Source organism: Opisthorchis viverrini (assembly GCF_000715545.1).
Source record: "Opisthorchis viverrini unplaced genomic scaffold opera_v5_211, whole genome shotgun sequence".
In the NCBI taxonomy this organism is placed as follows: Eukaryota; Metazoa; Platyhelminthes; class Trematoda; order Opisthorchiida; family Opisthorchiidae; genus Opisthorchis; species Opisthorchis viverrini.
The window spans coordinates 213,287-232,036 of NW_008751861.1; the positions used below are offsets into that span (position 1 = coordinate 213,287).

At 45.0% G+C, this 18,750-nt stretch overlaps 1 protein-coding gene across 1 annotated transcript in view; it reads left to right on the forward strand.

Annotated features, from left to right (window-relative positions):
- The window catches only part of T265_08169 (hypothetical protein), a gene marked incomplete at both ends in the record, with an annotated part of 41,145 nt that extends 26,631 nt beyond the window's left edge, over positions 1-14,514 (forward strand). The window contains 5 exons of the mRNA XM_009173894.1: positions 3,820-4,114; positions 6,013-6,281; positions 7,768-8,127; positions 9,293-9,656; positions 14,366-14,514. Of these exons, the coding sequence (XP_009172158.1) occupies positions 3,820-4,114; positions 6,013-6,281; positions 7,768-8,127; positions 9,293-9,656; positions 14,366-14,514 (1,437 nt within the window). The remainder of the gene's footprint in view (positions 1-3,819; positions 4,115-6,012; positions 6,282-7,767; positions 8,128-9,292; positions 9,657-14,365) is intronic.
- Positions 14,515-18,750: the final 4,236 nt, after the last annotated feature.

An 18,750-nucleotide genomic window follows, 5' to 3' on the forward strand; every position in this document is an offset into this window, starting at 1 on the left:
CGAGTATAACTTCAGGTCTAAAACTGCACTTGGACGGAACGGCAAAAAATTGCGCGGTAGTTCTATCTGGAACAGTCGGTTGCATGTTTTGACTTGCTGGGCTTGCAATCGTGATTCCCGTTGTAGGTGAGGCTGCGTTCTGTGCTTGACGCAGAAGTCCGCCAGTAACCGGGCACTGGCACTCTCACCGGATTGCTTCACACCTGCTGTGTAGAAGTGACGGTAGACATTTGCTTAGAAACCTACAATCTATTTGAGTTAACTATTTGCGTCTTAACTGTTCTTGTATTTTTCACGGGGCTTGTGCATATTTGTTTCTCCATTCCTTAATTCACGTTTCATGTGTCTGTTGGTGTTCAGGTCGTTGGTATGCATTACTTCTCACCTGTGGAAAGAATGGAACTTTTGGAATTGATCGTCACGGACAAGACCTCACAGGAAACTTTGGGTACGTATTTGACACTCTCGATAGTTGCCTCGTGAAGTAGAGCTCTCCAACTAGAATGACGGTGAGATCGTCTGGAGCCGTCCTGTTCCTCCAACATTTGATGAAGAACGTACGTTCGGTTGGTACTTCACCAGGTTTATCGCCACAACGGCTAGGTGGCTTATAGGTAGTCCCAGTTGGAAGCACTGGCATGTCTCATCCGAACTGATGACCTACCTTTTCTGTGTGTGTGTGGGGGATATTCATTCAGACCTGTTAGACTGTAGGTTGAATGAATTCCGCAAGTAAGGTAGTCTACACTACTTTCTCAGCTACATGCAGTCACTTCTCTCAAGTTTGAACGTACTCCGAAGGCTACGAGGCATCCAAGTTCTGTCCACTGCCACACCAGCCTCTGGAGCGAGATGACTCAGTGGTTTGAGCGCGAATTTACTGACCGGAAGGTCCATGGTTCGAAGTCGACCTCTCCCTCTCGACTTCCCCTGTCTATGCTTGGCCAGCCTGGCAGTACCCCAGCCCTTGTGTTTATTTCGGGTGGCATGGCAGCTAGGCGCCGGAATGGTGTTACAGCTGAACGATTTTTTGTAATTTGTTCAACCTTCCGCTCCGTAATAGACACTTCCCTTCGTTTGTTGACGTACTGTTAAAGCACACGTGCTTGCACTTACCGTAACTTCTGTTTTATTGCCTAATCAGTAGCACGCACGAAATACAAGCGTTGTCCTGCATTAACTAGGCACTTCACTACATGGGTTCCTTGAGCCAACCTAATCGGGTTGATAAAAAATAACGGCATGTGGCTTCTTAAGTATACCAAAACTGGTTGCAAGTAATCCGAGCTGCGTTCTATCCTCAAGACACAGGTAATAGTTGAAATGGACTGTCGGAAATTTAGGGTTGAATCTGAATCCGCTTGTTTTATGACTTAACTAAGAACCTTTCCTCGTCGGTTACTGCCTACTTCTAGAGCTGGGTCTCACAAGTGCCCTCCCACATTTCGTCTCATCATCGAAACGGTTGGTTGAGAAATGTCTAAACGGGACCTGGTTAAGACCTGTGCATGTGTGATTCTCCACGGAAACTACGGAGTTCACCAGTGATCAATACATTGTTATACAAGTATCTTATTGGCAGATAAACTTATGTACACTGGCACACACACACTGTTCTGTAGTCTCCTTTTTCGAGGTCAGTAGTCACACGATTATAAGTAGAACAGGTTCCCAAAAACAGTTTGGTTTCAACCGAGGCGTACACTACACCTTAGATAACAGATCTTCATAGTTGCTGGGTGTTTGATCGGCAGCTTGTCCTCAACAGCTCACAACATGGTAAAAACACAAGATTGTCGGTCTCAGCTGCGTTAAATGGTGTAATGACATCAATTTGAAGAGGTCCTTGCCGTACCATTTGAAAGAAGTTCGAGAGTTGAGATGTTGCTAGGCTGCTCAAGCCTAGACAGTAGTAGTCCATATGTAGAGTTCGGGCTTGATTTCCCAACCGATCCAGTAATATACCAGTCGCGTGCCGTAGGTTAGTATCCCATTGGAACGCTGAGTCAGCCTATTCCAGACACTAAGGATTTGTATGCGGAGTTCTCTACAGCTTTGGAGATGTCTGACCCACGATAGTACAAGTAGGGTGACGATACAGCGTCGGAAGCCGTCCACCTCACGTTCCATCTACAGCAGTATTGATAAATTGATGAGGTATATCACGCTACTAACAACGCGCATGAAATTCTCAGCTAGACCGTCTGATTGCAGATGCGTCACTGCTGTGAGTAGATGGCAACAGCCAACGCCTATTACGAAGTAGACCACTTTCACATCAGTAGTGTTGGAGATGTCTTCTTATTGACAGAAGAAAACGATCTCAAACCAGCTTCCTTTCTAAGTAAGCCATATGAAACGCATTGCACACCTTCGACTGTTGAACCGTATAAAACTTCCTGATGGTAGGACTACACAGTGGCTCCGTTCAAGCTGCGAAATGGGGCGCAACACATAAGTAGTGTGGCATGCACCCGGCTTTCGGTATCAATTCGGCATCATCGTCATCAACAGCTGTAAAAACCGCGTACTTGCCTTACAGCAAGTTGCCACAGCCTCGTTCGCCGATGAGGTAGGGTAGATAGCTGAGCATTGGAGTCAGTAGCTGATATAATTGAAGCGCAAATGCACGGGCGTCACTGAACTTTCAATTACGATGATTTGGAAGAAAACTGTGTATTAAAGGCAACAGCTCCGATGCACGAGCGCTATTAAGAACGCGACTCGTCCATGTCTGATAATGGCTCTAACCACTGATATGTCTTGTCTCGGTGTTCCTCCACCGCCAATGACTAGCGCGGCTGAGTTTGTTGATAGTGACTTTCATACTTCACTGCCTTGGCTTGTTTCCTCTCTCGGCGTGCTTGTGTGAAAAGAGCCCTTCAAGGGAGTCGTTCGATGGGCATATAGCGCTCGTGATCAAGCGGGTGCAACCAATGGAGTGTGATCATTTCATCTATCGTAGTCTCACTATCCAGTGCGGGAGAGAGATTCGTCTGATTTGAAACTGTTCTTTTTAATTACTTACCCAATACGCTCCCGTTACTTGTTCTTGGAAGTACAGTGGAACGAAACAAGCGGGCATCCAAAGCTTGGCCGATTCTCGTCGTTAACGAAAATTGTCGGTCCTACCAAGGGAACTTACACACCCCTAGCAGGTTTGGAGTGTTTCAGAGTGAGGTCTGATAATACCACATTGCCGACATACCATTGAGGTAAAATGTCGATATCCTTCATGAATAATGAGCCGGAGTTCGGAACAAGAAAATTACCAGGAGGATTTTTCCCGGATGCTTATGAAGATGGATTGTTTATTGGTCGACGTGAACCGAGATCTGGATTACTACATGTAGTCATGTCAGTGGAGCGTTCGAGACGGCTTCGCGAAGTTGTATTAACAGGACCGATCAGGATCCACAATGCGCTAATGGTGAATATTACCGCCAATGGTGAAGTGGAAAATGCACTGCATAACGGAGTTGCTGGCTATTCGAGCCAGTTAATCCGGTAGTTCGTCTTCTTTATTTGCTCGTAGACTTTTTAACTTTGCAACTTTGTAACATTCCTTTTTAACTTTGTGATCGATCAAATAATGAGACGAACGCTGCAGGGTCTGCAAAACCCTAATGTTCAAATAGCCGGTGAAGAGAACCTTGTCGATCTGGAATATGCAGACGACATCGTTCTCTTGTTCCAAGTGGAGAAGAAGTGGATGAACTGATCAAAGTCGTCCCGTCCTTTGGTATGCACTTTGCACCCACAAAGTGTAAGGTCATACGCGTGGACGTGCAGTCACTAAACACGCCACTTACAATCCAGGTAGAGGTACTGGAAGTTGTGGAGCGTTTCACGTATCTTGGAAGTTGTATTAGTTCTGATTGTAGTGTAGCAGATGCGGTGAATGCACGAATCTGCAAGGCTCGGGCTGCGATTGCTAACTTGAGACACCTATGGCGTCAGAATGGTTTATCCCTGAATCTGAAGGGACGTGTGTATCAAGCTACAGTACGGGCTGTTTTGTTGTATGGCTGTGAGACTTGGCCTATTCGAGCAGCGGACCTGAGACGTCTTCAGGTGTTCGACAATCGTTGTCTCAGAACCATAACTCGTGTAGGTTGGTGTCAGCGAATCCGTAACGAGGCAGTTAGAAAGCGTGTTTTCGGTTATGTAACGGGTACTTCCATTGAAGAATGTGTCCAGCACCAGAAGCTGCGTTGGGTGGGACATGTGTTGCCGAAAAGAGTGCTGTTTTCCATGCCCAACTCAGAGTGACGTGAACAGAGGTGGCCAACCCTTGACTTGGCAGGGGAGTATGAAGGAGATCGGTGTTGCTCGGCTCCCAGGATGGGGACCGCGTGATCCTCACTGTTGAATGTCTGGAGGTGTAGGCACCTCGGAATGATTGTGTTAAGATGGCACCAAGTCCCTCCCCCATCCACCTTTATTCTTTTCTTTACAATAAGGCTTTCAAATAAGTCATGGTTGTACGGCAGTGAAGCATCGGTGTTGAACACTGATGTCATGCTGTCGATGATGATGATGATGACGTAGACTAGCACAAATTGATTTGCCACATTTGTGATAAGTGGCTCATCTGAACCGACGGATTTGGCGAGAGTGCATCTCGCCACAGGAGTTACATATCCAATAACTTATTACTTGGGAATGAGTAGGATCCACCCCAAATTCGAGTGACCCAGTATAGTGATGGGGGTAGGTGTAAGAAGGAGGACGCTGCACATGTTTTACCGTCAGTAGGAGAGTATGAACATTTTGATACTGCTAGAGAATTTCATGGACGTTTTCCAGGGTAGGTTAGATAGCAGTCGTAAGTTCTGTTGAAGATGTGTACAACGGATTCCTGCAGTCAACCAGTCCGACGTCGAATCTGAAGTTGTTCTGCAAAATTTCAGCAAATGTCTAGCGTTGAATCTTGTGTTCTGAACTGCTGCATTTTCTGTTTCCTTCTCCGTCGAATAGTTATCCTCGTCCTGCTACTCGCTGAAACGAGCCAGCGCCAATTGTTCAGTGTTATCGTATTCCCGCTCGGAAAGTGTAGTTTTTTAATAACAGGATATTTCCAAACAACATCTATCTGCCATATTTCGAAGTGTTCTCGATAGATTTCGATCTCTGACATGGTAAGATGAGAATTTCGCAGCTTAGGGACTTCCGTATTAAGTTGTAGCACATGACACCAACATGCCTTATAGCCAGCGTTATATGTGAATGAATTGCACAGTTACGGACTTCGCTAATAATCAATATACCGTTATACAGAAGTTGTACTGATAAACATTGGCATGTGTATATATTAGCACACACAGGATTCGGCAATAACTTTTTTCTGGGTCAATGACCACACACTTGTAAGTGATATAGATTAAGATAAGAGGTTTAGTTGGATCGCAGCAACGAGCTTTAGGTGTTATGTACGAATTGCAGTTTTTCTACCTCCAGTTGGCGTGACGATGGGTCAGTATTATTGGAGAGTGAATTGTGGACGTAGCCGATCGGAGGGAGATATGCACTAAATCAGACCGATCATTTGGGACACTGTTTTGGTGTATGATTGCCGTGCCATCCGAACGACGCGTGAGGACTGATGTACCATTATTTCGTTCCACACCTGGTAGAAGCAGTCGGAAAATCAAGCTTTGATCTCAGCCGTACACATCTCGGTCAGTAACTTGCGCATCTGAGTTATCTCGAGCTTGTGTGGCCATAACTGAGGGTCTATTTTCCTACTAAGTCTGCAGAATTATCAGGCTTCTTACGCTAACTGCTCACAAAAGTTTTCTGTTTTTACTCGAGAGTTCTTACCTTTTGCGTTTGTCGACTGGCTGAGCACTCCAACTGTGAACTTTGACTGGCTGCACAATGAGCGCGTCCTTGCGAGCGAACTTGATTTTTCCTCTTTTTGTGTTTTGGTAAATGTTTTGGAAGTAATTCGACCTTAAAACATCGTTTTTGTGTTCACCAACGCTTGCTTCACCCACGATTTTTTCCCAGCTTCTGCAATGGACGTCGGTCTCCGACAGGGCAAAGTGATCATCGTGGTCAAGGACGCCCCAGGTTTTTATACCACTCGTCTGCTCGGTCCCATGCTATCTGAGTGTGTCCTCATTCTGCAGGAGGGCGTATCGCCCACTGACGTGGACAAGGCCACTACCTCTTTCGGATGGCCGGTTGGGTTGGCTACTTTGGCTGATGAAGTTGGTATTGATGTGGCTTTCCATGTGGCCGAAACACTGTCGGCTGCTTTCCCCGCGAGAATGGCTGTAAGTGATGTCATTCATCTCTTACTTCTTTTCGAAAGCCTGCTGTGTGTAAATATTAGTGTAGTAGAAATATTACCCCGACCCGACCAAGGAAGTTATCTGTTCGTTTTTTGGTGGAATGTGTTCCGTACATTTGATGCTAATTTGGTTGTTGTAATTATTCATCATTCGGGTTCTGGTAAACAGGCAGAACTGTTGCGGTATCTGAGATTGTAGCATTTTTCAGGCCACGTGGCCATGCACACCATTGTCATTGTCTTCTACGCGTTGTCAGCTTTCAGAAACATCCTTTTTATCATGTCACTCATTTTCATGTTTTGCGAAGCAGCACATATGTGGCTAGGTACGAATTTTAACTGACCCTTCACCAGCAGTTACTTTGGGGGCCCATCAACCGCAAGATGCTCTTAGCTGCAAAACCTTTATGAGTGGAGTGAAACGTTTTGCGCCAAAACGTTGCATTTTGCTGCTCAAACCAAAAACCATCCTAATCTACGTTCATCTTTTTGCAGCTCACCAAATTTCATTGTCCACTGAAGCAATCATACCTCTGGCGGAAAAGTTTGGTGGAATAACTTCCCAGCATCCCTGAGGCACCGAAATGTCTAAATTGGGCTCAAAATTTTGGACTGGTACTCTTGACTCAATTGCCCGATTGCTTTAGTCCATCAATGACACGTCATAGCTTTCGAAAATTCAATTCCATTTTGTGAATACTGAGCGCTATTGGTTTTTCTCACCCAGCAGTCTCGATTTACTTGCAATCTTAGTATCAGTGGTTTGTCATGATTGGTCCAAAAACTGAAAGGAAAACTGGACTTGTTTGTTTCCGTAAATGTTTGACTTTTACCGTTTCAGTTTTAGGAAGTTTCAACCATGCGAGAATGGCCAGAGTGGAGCAGCCCGACGAAGAACTGAGTTCCACCTAGTGGGGCGAGATGGCCCAAGTGTTTAGAGCGCGAATTTACTGACCGGAAGGTCCGTGGTTCGAGCCCGACCCCTGCTTCTCGATTTCCCCTGTCTAGGCTTGGCAACCTGGCGGTATCCCAGCCCTCATACAACCTTCGGATGACATAGCAATTAGGCACTGAAGAGGTGCTACAGCTGAACAATTTTTTCAGCCTGTATAACCCGCAGGATCATTGCAGCACTGAAACCCGACCACCACGACAAGATGACTGCTTTCAGTCGGAGAAAATGAGTGTATTTGACGTAGTCTGTTTGTTTCCTATGTGCCTAAAAGGGGCCCGTTTCCTTCATGCTTCCTACACAATTCGATCGGAGACTTTCTGGTAAAAGTATTCACTATAAAACGAGCTCGTTTTTGTTCTGAAAATAAGCAATAAAAGTCTTACTCGGTTAGTGTTCATTCTTTTGAACTTCGCCGTGTCCCAAAACAACGACGATAAGCTTTGCTGCGTAGTCTCTCTTCACTGTATCCTTGCTCTACCTTCATACCGACCTCCCCACTTGTCTCTATTTCCAGGGCGGCAACCTACAAATTCTGAAGGACATGTCTACTAATGGGATGCGTGGACGCAAATCTGGGAAGGGTATTTATAGTTACACGGACAAGAAGGGTAAACATCGTCTAGAGAACTCAGACGCAGTCACACTACTTGAACGGTACAAAGTTCCTGCCAAGATAGAGAACACTCGGGAAACTATTCAGTACCGTTTGTTCTCGCGCTTTGTCAACGAGGCTGTGTTGTGTCTACAGGAGGGAATTCTTATCAACGGTCCAGTCGAAGGGGATATTGGAGCTGTTTTTGGACTAGGATTTCCGCCAAACTTTGGAGGTAAGAAATTCATGTTCTTTCTTGTGAATATGATCCCAACCGGTTATGTAGGTAAGCGAGGTTATATTCTAACTCGGAGCGTACCGACAGCCTCACTTCGTCAGCCATCCTAGTCACCTGCCAGCTATTCACATTCCTTTGTGTTTGGCTTGAAACCAGCTAAACTACTAGCTGGTGACTTAGCGAGTGAAACTCTGCCGCAGTTGTTTGACATCATCGGATGAAGAAACATACTCGCAGTCACAGCTTTGTGTATGGTATTTACTTAAATGATTGTGAATCCAGCGGTGCACTCGGTGATTGTGGATTATTAATAGGCTGGGGCAAATCACGAAACAAAACGTTAGAGTAGATGCCATTACTGGATAATCCAGAACGATCACATCTTGTCGCCTATCGCCCTTATCCTAATCAATGGTTCTAGGGCTGGACGCATTTATTCATTGCTCTAGCTTACACCTTCACAATTGGGCTCCATCGGGTGTGCTCTCTGGTGGTTGGTTTGTCCGCCGAACTCGAGAGTTCGAAAAGACTGACATTACGCCCCCTAGATTTTCATATAGTTTATTTTCACCAAAAAACTTTTCTCTATTTATTTGTACACCTACCGACTAGGGGACCAACGTCCGATCGCCAACAAGATTCCAGTCACCTAGCCAGTAAATTCTTCGCTTGAGCACTCTTTGTAGACCTCACTAACTGCCGAATCCCAAGGCTGATCTACTCTACCTAGGTGCATATAGCTGTGGAATTTGTTTTCCTATTCCGTGTTACTAACCTGTAACAATAAAGCACTATTTGATACTAACCGACTACATTGTCAAACCACTGGGTTGTGACGCTCCGCAGCAAGCATGGATTCTCTATGTTTCGTGTTCGTGACCCGACCACCACGACAAGATGACTGCTTTCAGTCGGAGAAAATGAGTGTATTTGACGTAGTCTGTTTGTTTCCTATGTGCCTAAAAGGGGCCCGTTTCCTTCATGCTTCCTACACAATTCGATCGGAGACTTTCTGGTAAAAGTATTCACTATAAAACGAGCTCGTTTTTGTTCTGAAAATAAGCAATAAAAGTCTTACTCGGTTAGTTTTCATTCTTTTGAACTTCGCCGTGTCCCAAAACAACAACGATAAGCTTTGCTGCGTAGTCTCTCTTCACTGTATCCTTGCTCTACCTTCATACCGACCTCCCCACTTGTCTCTATTTCCAGGGCGGCAACCTACAAATTCTGAAGGACATGTCTACTAATGGGATGCGTGGACGCAAATCTGGGAAGGGTATTTATAGTTACACGGACAAGAAGGGTAAACATCGTCTAGAGAACTCAGACGCAGTCACACTACTTGAACGGAACAAAGTTCCTGCCAAGATAGAGAACACTCGGGAAACTATTCAGTACCGTTTGTTCTCGCGCTTTGTCAACGAGGCTGTGTTGTGTCTACAGGAGGGAATTCTTATCAACGGTCCAGTCGAAGGGGATATTGGAGCTGTTTTTGGACTAGGATTTCCGCCAAACTTTGGAGGTAAGAAATTCATGTTCTTTCTTGTGAATATGATCCCAACCGGTTATGTAGGTAAGCGAGGTTATATTCTAACTCGGAGCGTACCGACAGCCTCACTTCGTCAGCCATCCTAGTCACCTGCCAGCTATTCACATTCCTTTGTGTTTGGCTTGAAACCAGCTAAACTACTAGCTGGTGACTTAGCGAGTGAAACTCTGCCGCAGTTGTTTGACATCATCGGATGAAGAAACATACTCGCAGTCACAGCTTTGTGTATGGTATTTACTTAAATGATTGTGAATCCAGCGGTGCACTCGGTGATTGTGGATTATTAATAGGCTGGGGCAAATCACGAAACAAAACGTTAGAGTAGATGCCATTACTGGATAATCCAGAACGATCACATCTTGTCGCCTATCGCCCTTATCCTAATCAATGGTTCTAGGGCTGGACGCATTTATTCATTGCTCTAGCTTACACCTTCACAATTGGGCTCCATCGGGATTGTCCGGGTGTGCTATCTGGTTGTTGGTTTGTCCGCCGAGCTCGAGAGTCCTAAAAGGCTGCCATTACGCCCCCTAGTTTCCCATGTAGTTATTTTCACCACAAAATCTTTTTCTATTGATTTGTACACCTGCCGACTAGGGGACCAACGTCCGAACGCCAACAACTTTCCAATCACCTAGCCCCCGAAATTCTTCGCTTGAGCACTCATTGTAGGCCATACTAGCTACCGAATCCCAAGGCTGATCCACTCTACCTAGGTGCATATAACTGTGCAATTCGCTTTCTTATCCCGTGTCACCAACCTGTAACAATAAAGCACTGCTTGATACTAATGGACTACATTGTCAAACCATTGGGTTGTGACGCTCCGTAACAAGCATGGATTCTCTTTGTTTCGTGTTCATACTACCTCTAGGCTCCTCTCTCTGAATGACTGCCCAAGAGTGTTTTCTATCTTGCCCATCAAAGCCATTCCTCATCCGTTCATATATACCTCTTTTTTTCGCGCCGCTTGTGTTTTGCCGTTATAGGTACTTTGTAACCGCATTTCTCGCCAGTTTGTTGTCGTATTATTGGGAAACCAGATCGTAGTGCACAAACTTGGTTACCGCTTCAGGCCGCTACAATATCCTGTATGGCGGATTTAATCCCTTGGTTAGCCCATCGGCACGTGCTTGAGAGATTGGGCAGTCAGAGTATCTGGTTAAGATGCGCTCACTAAGGTTCCATATAGAAAGAGTATTGAGAATAGTCGATAGCTAAAAGGATAAGTTAACCAACGTAAGTCCAACACTTAACAAAGAAGGTTGCGCGTATCTCTCCACCATTTAAAACCAAAACAGCTGGCTTACTTCCCATTCGGATCTTGTTCTCTCCTCCCGCTATGCACTACACATCCATGTATACACCTGTACCACAAAACTGATGTGCTTGCGTCTGGTGCCTTTCTCTGCTCTCTGTAGAGCAGAACCACTGCCCTTCTCAACGTACTTAGTGGCTTTATCCTGTCTGGTGTAATTACGTGATTGCAATGGGCTGAATCTCGTAGTTGTTTGACTGTTTGTACTTCAGTAATTCACTGAGCTATGCTAGACGTGTGCACGTAACATCTTCAATAGCCATCGTGGGTCGATCGGTGTATGGGGGTTTAACAAACGCCGTTTTCGGGTTGAGTTGGCGTTGATGTGAAACCCAGCTCAAATCCACTTAAATCTGTCGTTCGTATTACTCTTTCTCGGTATTAAACTAGGAAATAAGACTGCTGGAAATTCGAAGACTATGCCTACTTGATGAGTCACGTAAAGGTGAAACTGATTGTGGGCCTTCCACAGTTTTCGTTGGCCTTATGTTTGGTAATGGAAGTGTAAGAACGCTTCTCCTAGAAGTTGGACCACTACATTAGTCTTACACCGTCCGTTATGGCCTTGCCGACAAACTTTTGGGTCAGTTGAGGACCCTTCGCGTTCTCTTGGGTAGGTTTGGGTGCCGTGTCAGTCAGCCCACGTTATGCCTACTTGATGAGTCACGTAAAGGTGAAACTGATTGTGGGCCTTCCACAGTTTTCGTTGGCCTTATGTTTGGTAATGGAAGTGTAAGAACGCTTCTCCTAGAAGTTGGACCACTACATTAGTCTTACACCGTCCGTTATGGCCTTGCCGACAAACTTTTGGGTCAGTTGAGGACCCTTCGCGTTCTCTTGGGTAGGTTTGGGTGCCGTGTCAGTATCCCAGCCCACGTACAACCATGACTGTAAGACAGTTAAAAACCAGTATCTACTACTGGCTTGTTACCGTGGGCGCTGACGACAATCATCAGGTTAGGGATAATCTCTTAGGAAATCTACCCTGAAATCTTTCGCTTGAGAAGCTGTTACTATCATATACCAGGATTCGCTCCGCTATACTCAAGTACGCCACATGCATGTGATACAGAAGCCCATTCACACAGTTCAGTGGGTCTCTAAATTCAGCCTTGAGGACCACTGGTTGGGCTTTCGCATTCTTTTTTGCTAGTGTACCACTTCCCCAATCTGTGTTCTTTTAAGGTCAAATTATGTACAGACGCCGTTGCGACCATTCTTTTTGTTTGATTTTCTTTACTTACGTTCGGCGTAAAACGCATATTAACGTATATTACGTAACGCGGCTGTTCACCAAGTTAACGATGACTTTTGATGCAGCATTAAGAGAATTCCGAAAACGTCAGTTTACGTGCCGAGGGAGCGTAAAAGACTGTCGAGGCCATGACGTCTATCCAGTCGATGGCTTCCTTTACAGTGCATGTCGAACGCATGATGCTTACCTAAAAAAATCCCTATTGCAGCGTTGTAGATGGTGTTGAGATCTGTGGCATTTCTACTTACATCACTCGTCTGATGCCCTGGCGAAATTATTTGGCCCTGACTAACCAACAGCTAATGAAAGTTCAGCCTACACTTGAACTGAACTGCCATGCTATGCTCGAATTCAGCTACATTACTTTGCACAACGTGAATGAGTAAACCCACACAGGAAATTACCGCAATCTAGCTGCAAGCAGTGCTTGTATTGGAGAATTGTTTGGCGTTCCCGTTCCCCATGACAATGAAGTCAGCTTATCTTACCAGCAGAGAAACAAAATCGCTTGGTGGATGACCAAAGAAGACTCCGCCCGATCGTTTCACAAGCTGTGTGCAAACAACTGCTTATGATCCGCCTAAATCGGTGTACATGGTTGGATGACATGGATATAGTCGAGTACTGACGGAGAGTTACCAATCGATTCTGTGGGATTTAAAACCTCAGTAAGCCTGTCAGCAAACTGTCAATTCCAATCGAGTATTATAGATTACATAGGATTTGCAGGTAATGGCCGTGGAGGATGCCCCGTCTAATGCTTTTGAATGCATGGCTTCCAGCTCGATCTATCCGGATGACCTTCAGCCCAGGGGTAGCATGAAGGAAGCCAACTCCTTTGCACTATATGCAGGTATACACAGTCTACGTCCGAAGATTCTAAAGTCTTTGATACTAGTGCTGACCACATGTCAGTCTTTTGGAATCTTGCGTTTACCCAGTGTGAAGGAAATTACTCATCACTCTGGTACTGATGTCAGACAAGAGAGCAGACGCGATCAACTACCAATTAGTAATACCAATTAGTAATAATACCGATTAGTAATATCTTGAGTTGTCGAACCTGTATAGCGGACAGAATTTAAAGTCATATTCAAGAACACTTAGCTATGCTCCGGATTTTCGTCAGTGATATTTCTACCCATCCAACCTGGTGACAGCCAGGCTTCAGGGTAATCTGGGGCCTAAGGTCATTCGTTCCCCTGGCTAATTTCCGGATGTCAGGCATGTATTGTAAGTCATAAGGTACGGGACGAACGCTGTCAAGGCCGATTCAAATGAGTGAACACTAAAAAACACGTTTCCCCAGGACAATGGGTGTGTCCATCTTTCATAACAGGTGGTCCTCGGAATGGTCATAACTACGTCAACGGCCCAGCTCTTCATGGTGACCTTGTACAAACATCTGTGGTGACGGGGGTGATCAGATTCCCGGAGACAGGTATTCATGAGTGCCCCTTTCTACTGAGATTGGATTGGTACTGTGGCCAAAACCATCAGTAGTAGGTTTGGCTGACACTGAAACTGCAGGTAAAATGCAAGGTGCCCAATGAGTCAGTTTGTTTTCCTGGCTCATTTAATCTTCAAAATAAAGTTATGTCCGCATTCGTCTCCACTGGCTGGTGGTATTCCCATCCCTGGAAAACTATCGTGTTGTCTAGACGGATACCGATGGGGTTTGCGATTGATCAGTGAACATCAGCACCTTCAGCGTGTCTAACTGTTAGTCGCTGTTGTTAGGATACCATAGAAATACATGATTCATAACGTGTTCACTAAAAATTTGAGGCTGTTTAATGATCAAAATGAAACAAAAATGTCATTGTTGACAACATATCGAAAAAGGCCTCGGGCACGTTTACTGGTTGCTGATCGTCGAGCTTGGCAATCGGCTTTCGAAATTCTCGCCAATCGAGGAGATCCACCCGTTGATGATGTCTCCTAGACTGGCTACGGAACGTTTGAAAGCCATTTTCCAATCTGGGTGAACAGATCATTGGTCAGTTGATCAACAACCAGTAAAATGCTACTTCGAAAAGATTTTGATATTCCAGGAAAGTGTTTTGTTGAACCCAGAGAAGATTACGTCAGTTTGGTTGGTTGATTCCCTCATTTTCGGTTCATTCACATCGTTTTGATTTTTGTCTACATTCCTTTCAGGACCATTCCGTTACCTTGACATCCATGGTGCCGCTGGCTTGGTGAAACGAATGGAAGACTATCGTAAACTATACGGTGATCATTTTGCCCCCTGTGAATTACTCATGCAACATGCAAAGGACCCCTCGAAAAAGTTCCATGCTGCCTAAGTTTCTTGACCAGGATTACTGCAATTTCATATTAGCTCGGGCGACAATCATGCAACAGCACGAAATCGTCTGGGTTGTTATTTTTCTCCTTGTGATCTGGTGCGCTAGTTTCGATAGGATTCTTCCATGATAATACACGTTCTGCGTGCACGCAGCCTTTTTGTCTTCGTTGCTTTCGGGGTGTCCAGCAGCTGGCAGTCCCATATTTGTCTTCACATGCACTTTCTCAGCTTGAGAGACTGTCCACCCCTGTGAATGAGTCATCTGTCTTTGGAAACCTACAGAAGGAACTTCAAGCTCACAAAGGAGACTACTCACAAGGCTGCTGAAAACTCTTCGACAACCCAGGGGACTGCGCCTACCTGATGAGCCCCAAGGAGAGCGAAACCGGTCGTGGGCTGTCAAAGAGTTTTCAGCAACCTTGTGAGTAGTTTCCTTTATGAAAATGTACTGCGATATCTCGAATATCGTGCCAACTGAATCATGAGGCGGCCTGTGTGCAGCACATTCAGCTGGAGGACATCATAAACGAGAGGTTCAATTTAGTCTCTCGTGAAAACCAAATTTATTTGCAAGTGAGTGTATTTCTTGATAACTTCAAATTCATTACCTGGATAATTTTTTTTAAAGAAGTGTTTCAATCACGTGAAAAATACTTGGAACCGATTGGGTAGACATCGTTTTCGAAGAAGTTTGGTGATAGTCGGTAAATTTATTGCTGAGCAACGTTTCGCTTTGGACACAAAAGCTTCGTCTGACCAAGTGACTAGGTTTCGAGTTTGGTCGAGATTTAAGGCGGAAAGAGAGCTAATCAGCTAAGTGAAGCTGAATCTCTGTTGGGTGTCGGCCGAGGGATTTTTGTGTGTTAGGTCACAGCATCCCTCTTACACAACTATCTTAGCACTAGCTCATCCACAGACGGATAGAAGGTTCGATCGACGTTCAAGAGGGACCATCAAATGAGCCGAACCAGAAGAACTAGACCCTAGGCTGGACCCAAACACATGTTGGTTTCCCAACCGACCCAACTCTTGTTCAACTCTGACACAAAAAATCCCGACACCCAACAGAGATTTAGCCTTAAATCTCGATCCACCTCGGGACCTAGTCACTTAGCCTGACGAAGCTTTTGTGTCAAAAGCGAAAAGTTGCCCAGCAATAAATCTACCGATTGTCACCAAAATTTTTCGAAAAGTAGTATTTTGTTATTCGCGTTAATGCAAACAACCAAATTTCCTTTCTGTTCGCAAAGAATTTGGTGCGTATTTTGGCTTTTCGTTAATGACCGTCGGTAATTTGTCCAGTTTTCGCCGGTTATTGCATCACTTTAGGGTCATTGGATGCCCGTTCATTCGTCAAGAAGGTTTTGCAAGGTTAAGGACGGATTTCGAACGTGTGAAGTTTCAGAATTCTGCTGCTGAATGCTGAGCGTTTTCTCACAGCCCTCCTTTTACCGACGGAAGCTCGTCGGCGCAGTCACCGGAAATAAAATATGATGAGTATGGGTGTGCCCCGAGGAGGGGATTATCTCTTTATCTGCGTTTTATGTGTTGTGAACAAAAAAACAGATAGTGACCCGACCAAGATGTGAATCGTAATCTAATCAGCACGCTTGATATGGAAAGTTTTGCGAAGTTTTGGCGCTTCACTTGCAACTATTTCCATCCATTCCATAAAAGTCTTGTTGCATCACGGAACAGGGTTCCTGTGTATTAGGTTGGTACATGCACCACACGTCGGTAGCACCTCGTCGTAAAACACCAAATAGTGAAGGCGCAAGTTCAAAACATTGTTCATGCTAACGTTCATCGCAGTGGGATTCTAGAAGCGATTTGTAAATTCAACTTTCATGCGAACTGTAGACGAAGTTTTGTAGCATTATGTGCAAATGGAGTGCATAAATCAATGTGGCTTCAACGGTGGATAAGATGTCGGTACTCAGGATATTGTTCGAGTTCTCGCCATAACGGCTGGAATTGCGGAACTCTGAGTAGGGGTATGGGGAATCTACCAGATCAAGTAACTTATTTCTCTGGAGAGATTATTAGTTGCCATTGTCGGAACAAGTTATCCACGATGTCTACTTACCATAGTGCACTAATAAATCTAGCGAAAATGTATGGCCTTATGATTAAGCGCTGGGCAGATTTCGTGTTCATTGTAACGGAGTTTTCCCGAGATTAATGGCATTCGTTTCGGCGGAGCTAAGAGATGCTGCGAGTTGGTCGTCATCGTTTAGCTTTGCTGCTCTTCAGTGACTGGTTCTCTACGCAACAAGTCGCTTAGTCAGCTATGGCCTCAGGTGGAGTTTGCCTAACTCATCGACACCTATCTAGTTTTGCGTCCGCTGGACTGTAGCCACTTTTTGGCACCCTCGGTTCAACAAATTAGGGTGGATCATTTGGCAAAATGTCCGGATATTCATGGTTATCTATCGGGTGGTGTTTGAACTGCCTGCCAGGTACCGCGGTAGGTTTGCAAAACATGTGGAAATCCTCAGTTTGTGGTTAGGTGGTTCCTATAAGTGGTGTGTGAATTATGTCTGAGATTAGCTAGTTAGTAATATGCGTTGCCGTATCGGAATCTGGCGTGCATCATCGTCCGATTATCTTGCATCTGAATGTCTTATTACCTGGATTTAGTAGTTCGGTTGGTTTGCATCGACTGGTCCTTTTCGTGAGAGGATAAACAAGGCGAAACCAAGAGGAAGAATGCAATATACTAAATACACTACAGCGAGTTCTAGGTTGAACAAATCGGGAGAAAATAATACACGCCGTCGTTGGAGGTGACCCTCTAGCCGTGATATGCATACATGATGACCAAAGTCAACTTCAGTCTGGAAAACGTGAAAATCTTGGCATACGGAGACACGACAGATACTTTCTGGAAGCATAGTGATCCACGACAAATTATATCGACTGACACATTTAGATTGGTCCGGTTAATGCACCCCCACGTGCATAGGGTCAAGATCTCAAGCAAAATACTTAAACAGAGTCGGCCACCGACTTATCAAGCCAATAAACTTCTCTAGTCAGATCAACAAAGGTCACTAGACGGAAGCCACAGGTCAAGCATTGGGGTCATTCTATTACCAACTTGAGCATGATCGCAGGGGATCAGGCATGAATATCGCAGGGTCACCGACCAACTAGGACACACGATAACATTTCCACCACTAGAACCCCCTGACAAAACAAGCAATCAAAATGGAAAATCTGTCGCGATTAGCAGCATATATAGTAAAACACACGCAACGCTAATCACTGCACGATCAACGACCCATCTCTACGCTCTATCACGTGCCCTATCAGGGCACTGATGATATCATCTTGACTGGTTATTAAACGTTTGCAACCAAATTGCCCAGATCGCTGAACAAACCAAGGATCGTCTGCGCTAGCGTGGCTACTATCATGAGCTACATTACGGTCAGAATCACTTGGCTTTGCAAACGGCTGGTATCAGAGCATGTCAGGTGACCAAGTATTGGAAAACTCGCCGTGCGTGTTAGGTTAATTTCATAGTACCAATACCAAGCCATTTTAGGCACTTTGCCCTCAAGTTTTTGTGATGGCTCATCTTGGTTTAAAAAGTCGGTGTAGGTTCGAACGAAACAGAAAGCAGTGCGAAACCAACAAGCATCCGGGCCGGCAACAGAGGGGACTTCACTACATTCATTCAACCAGTGTAGTGTCAGGTTTCCCGTGACATTTTGGACCGTTGTCATCTGCTTTGAAGCCATTGCTCAAGGCATATTGTTTCTCCATTCCTTGGCGTATTTGAAGGCAGACTTTGTATTATCCATATTCCGTTACCGAGACCTCTGACCCTACCACTTCACAGGCTGCACTGAATGCACCCAAACTTTCACAGTTGTAACACACAAGGAGTACATATATNAGGCATATTGTTTCTCCATTCCTTGGCGTATTTGAAGGCAGACTTTGTATTATCCATATTCCGTTACCGAGACCTCTGACCCTACCACTTCACAGGCTGCACTGAATGCACCCAAACTTTCACAGTTGTAACATACAAGGAGTACATATATAAGAATTTCAGCACAATATTATCAAATGACTCAGCAGGAATCCACGATAATTCTCCGAATATGGAAGGTGCTTGAGGTTTTTATGGACTGAAGTTCCGGATCAGGACAGTTACGTGTATAGTATGTTTTAGCCACCCTACATGGACAGCAAAACCGTTCAGCCCAGCTTTGGATACTCA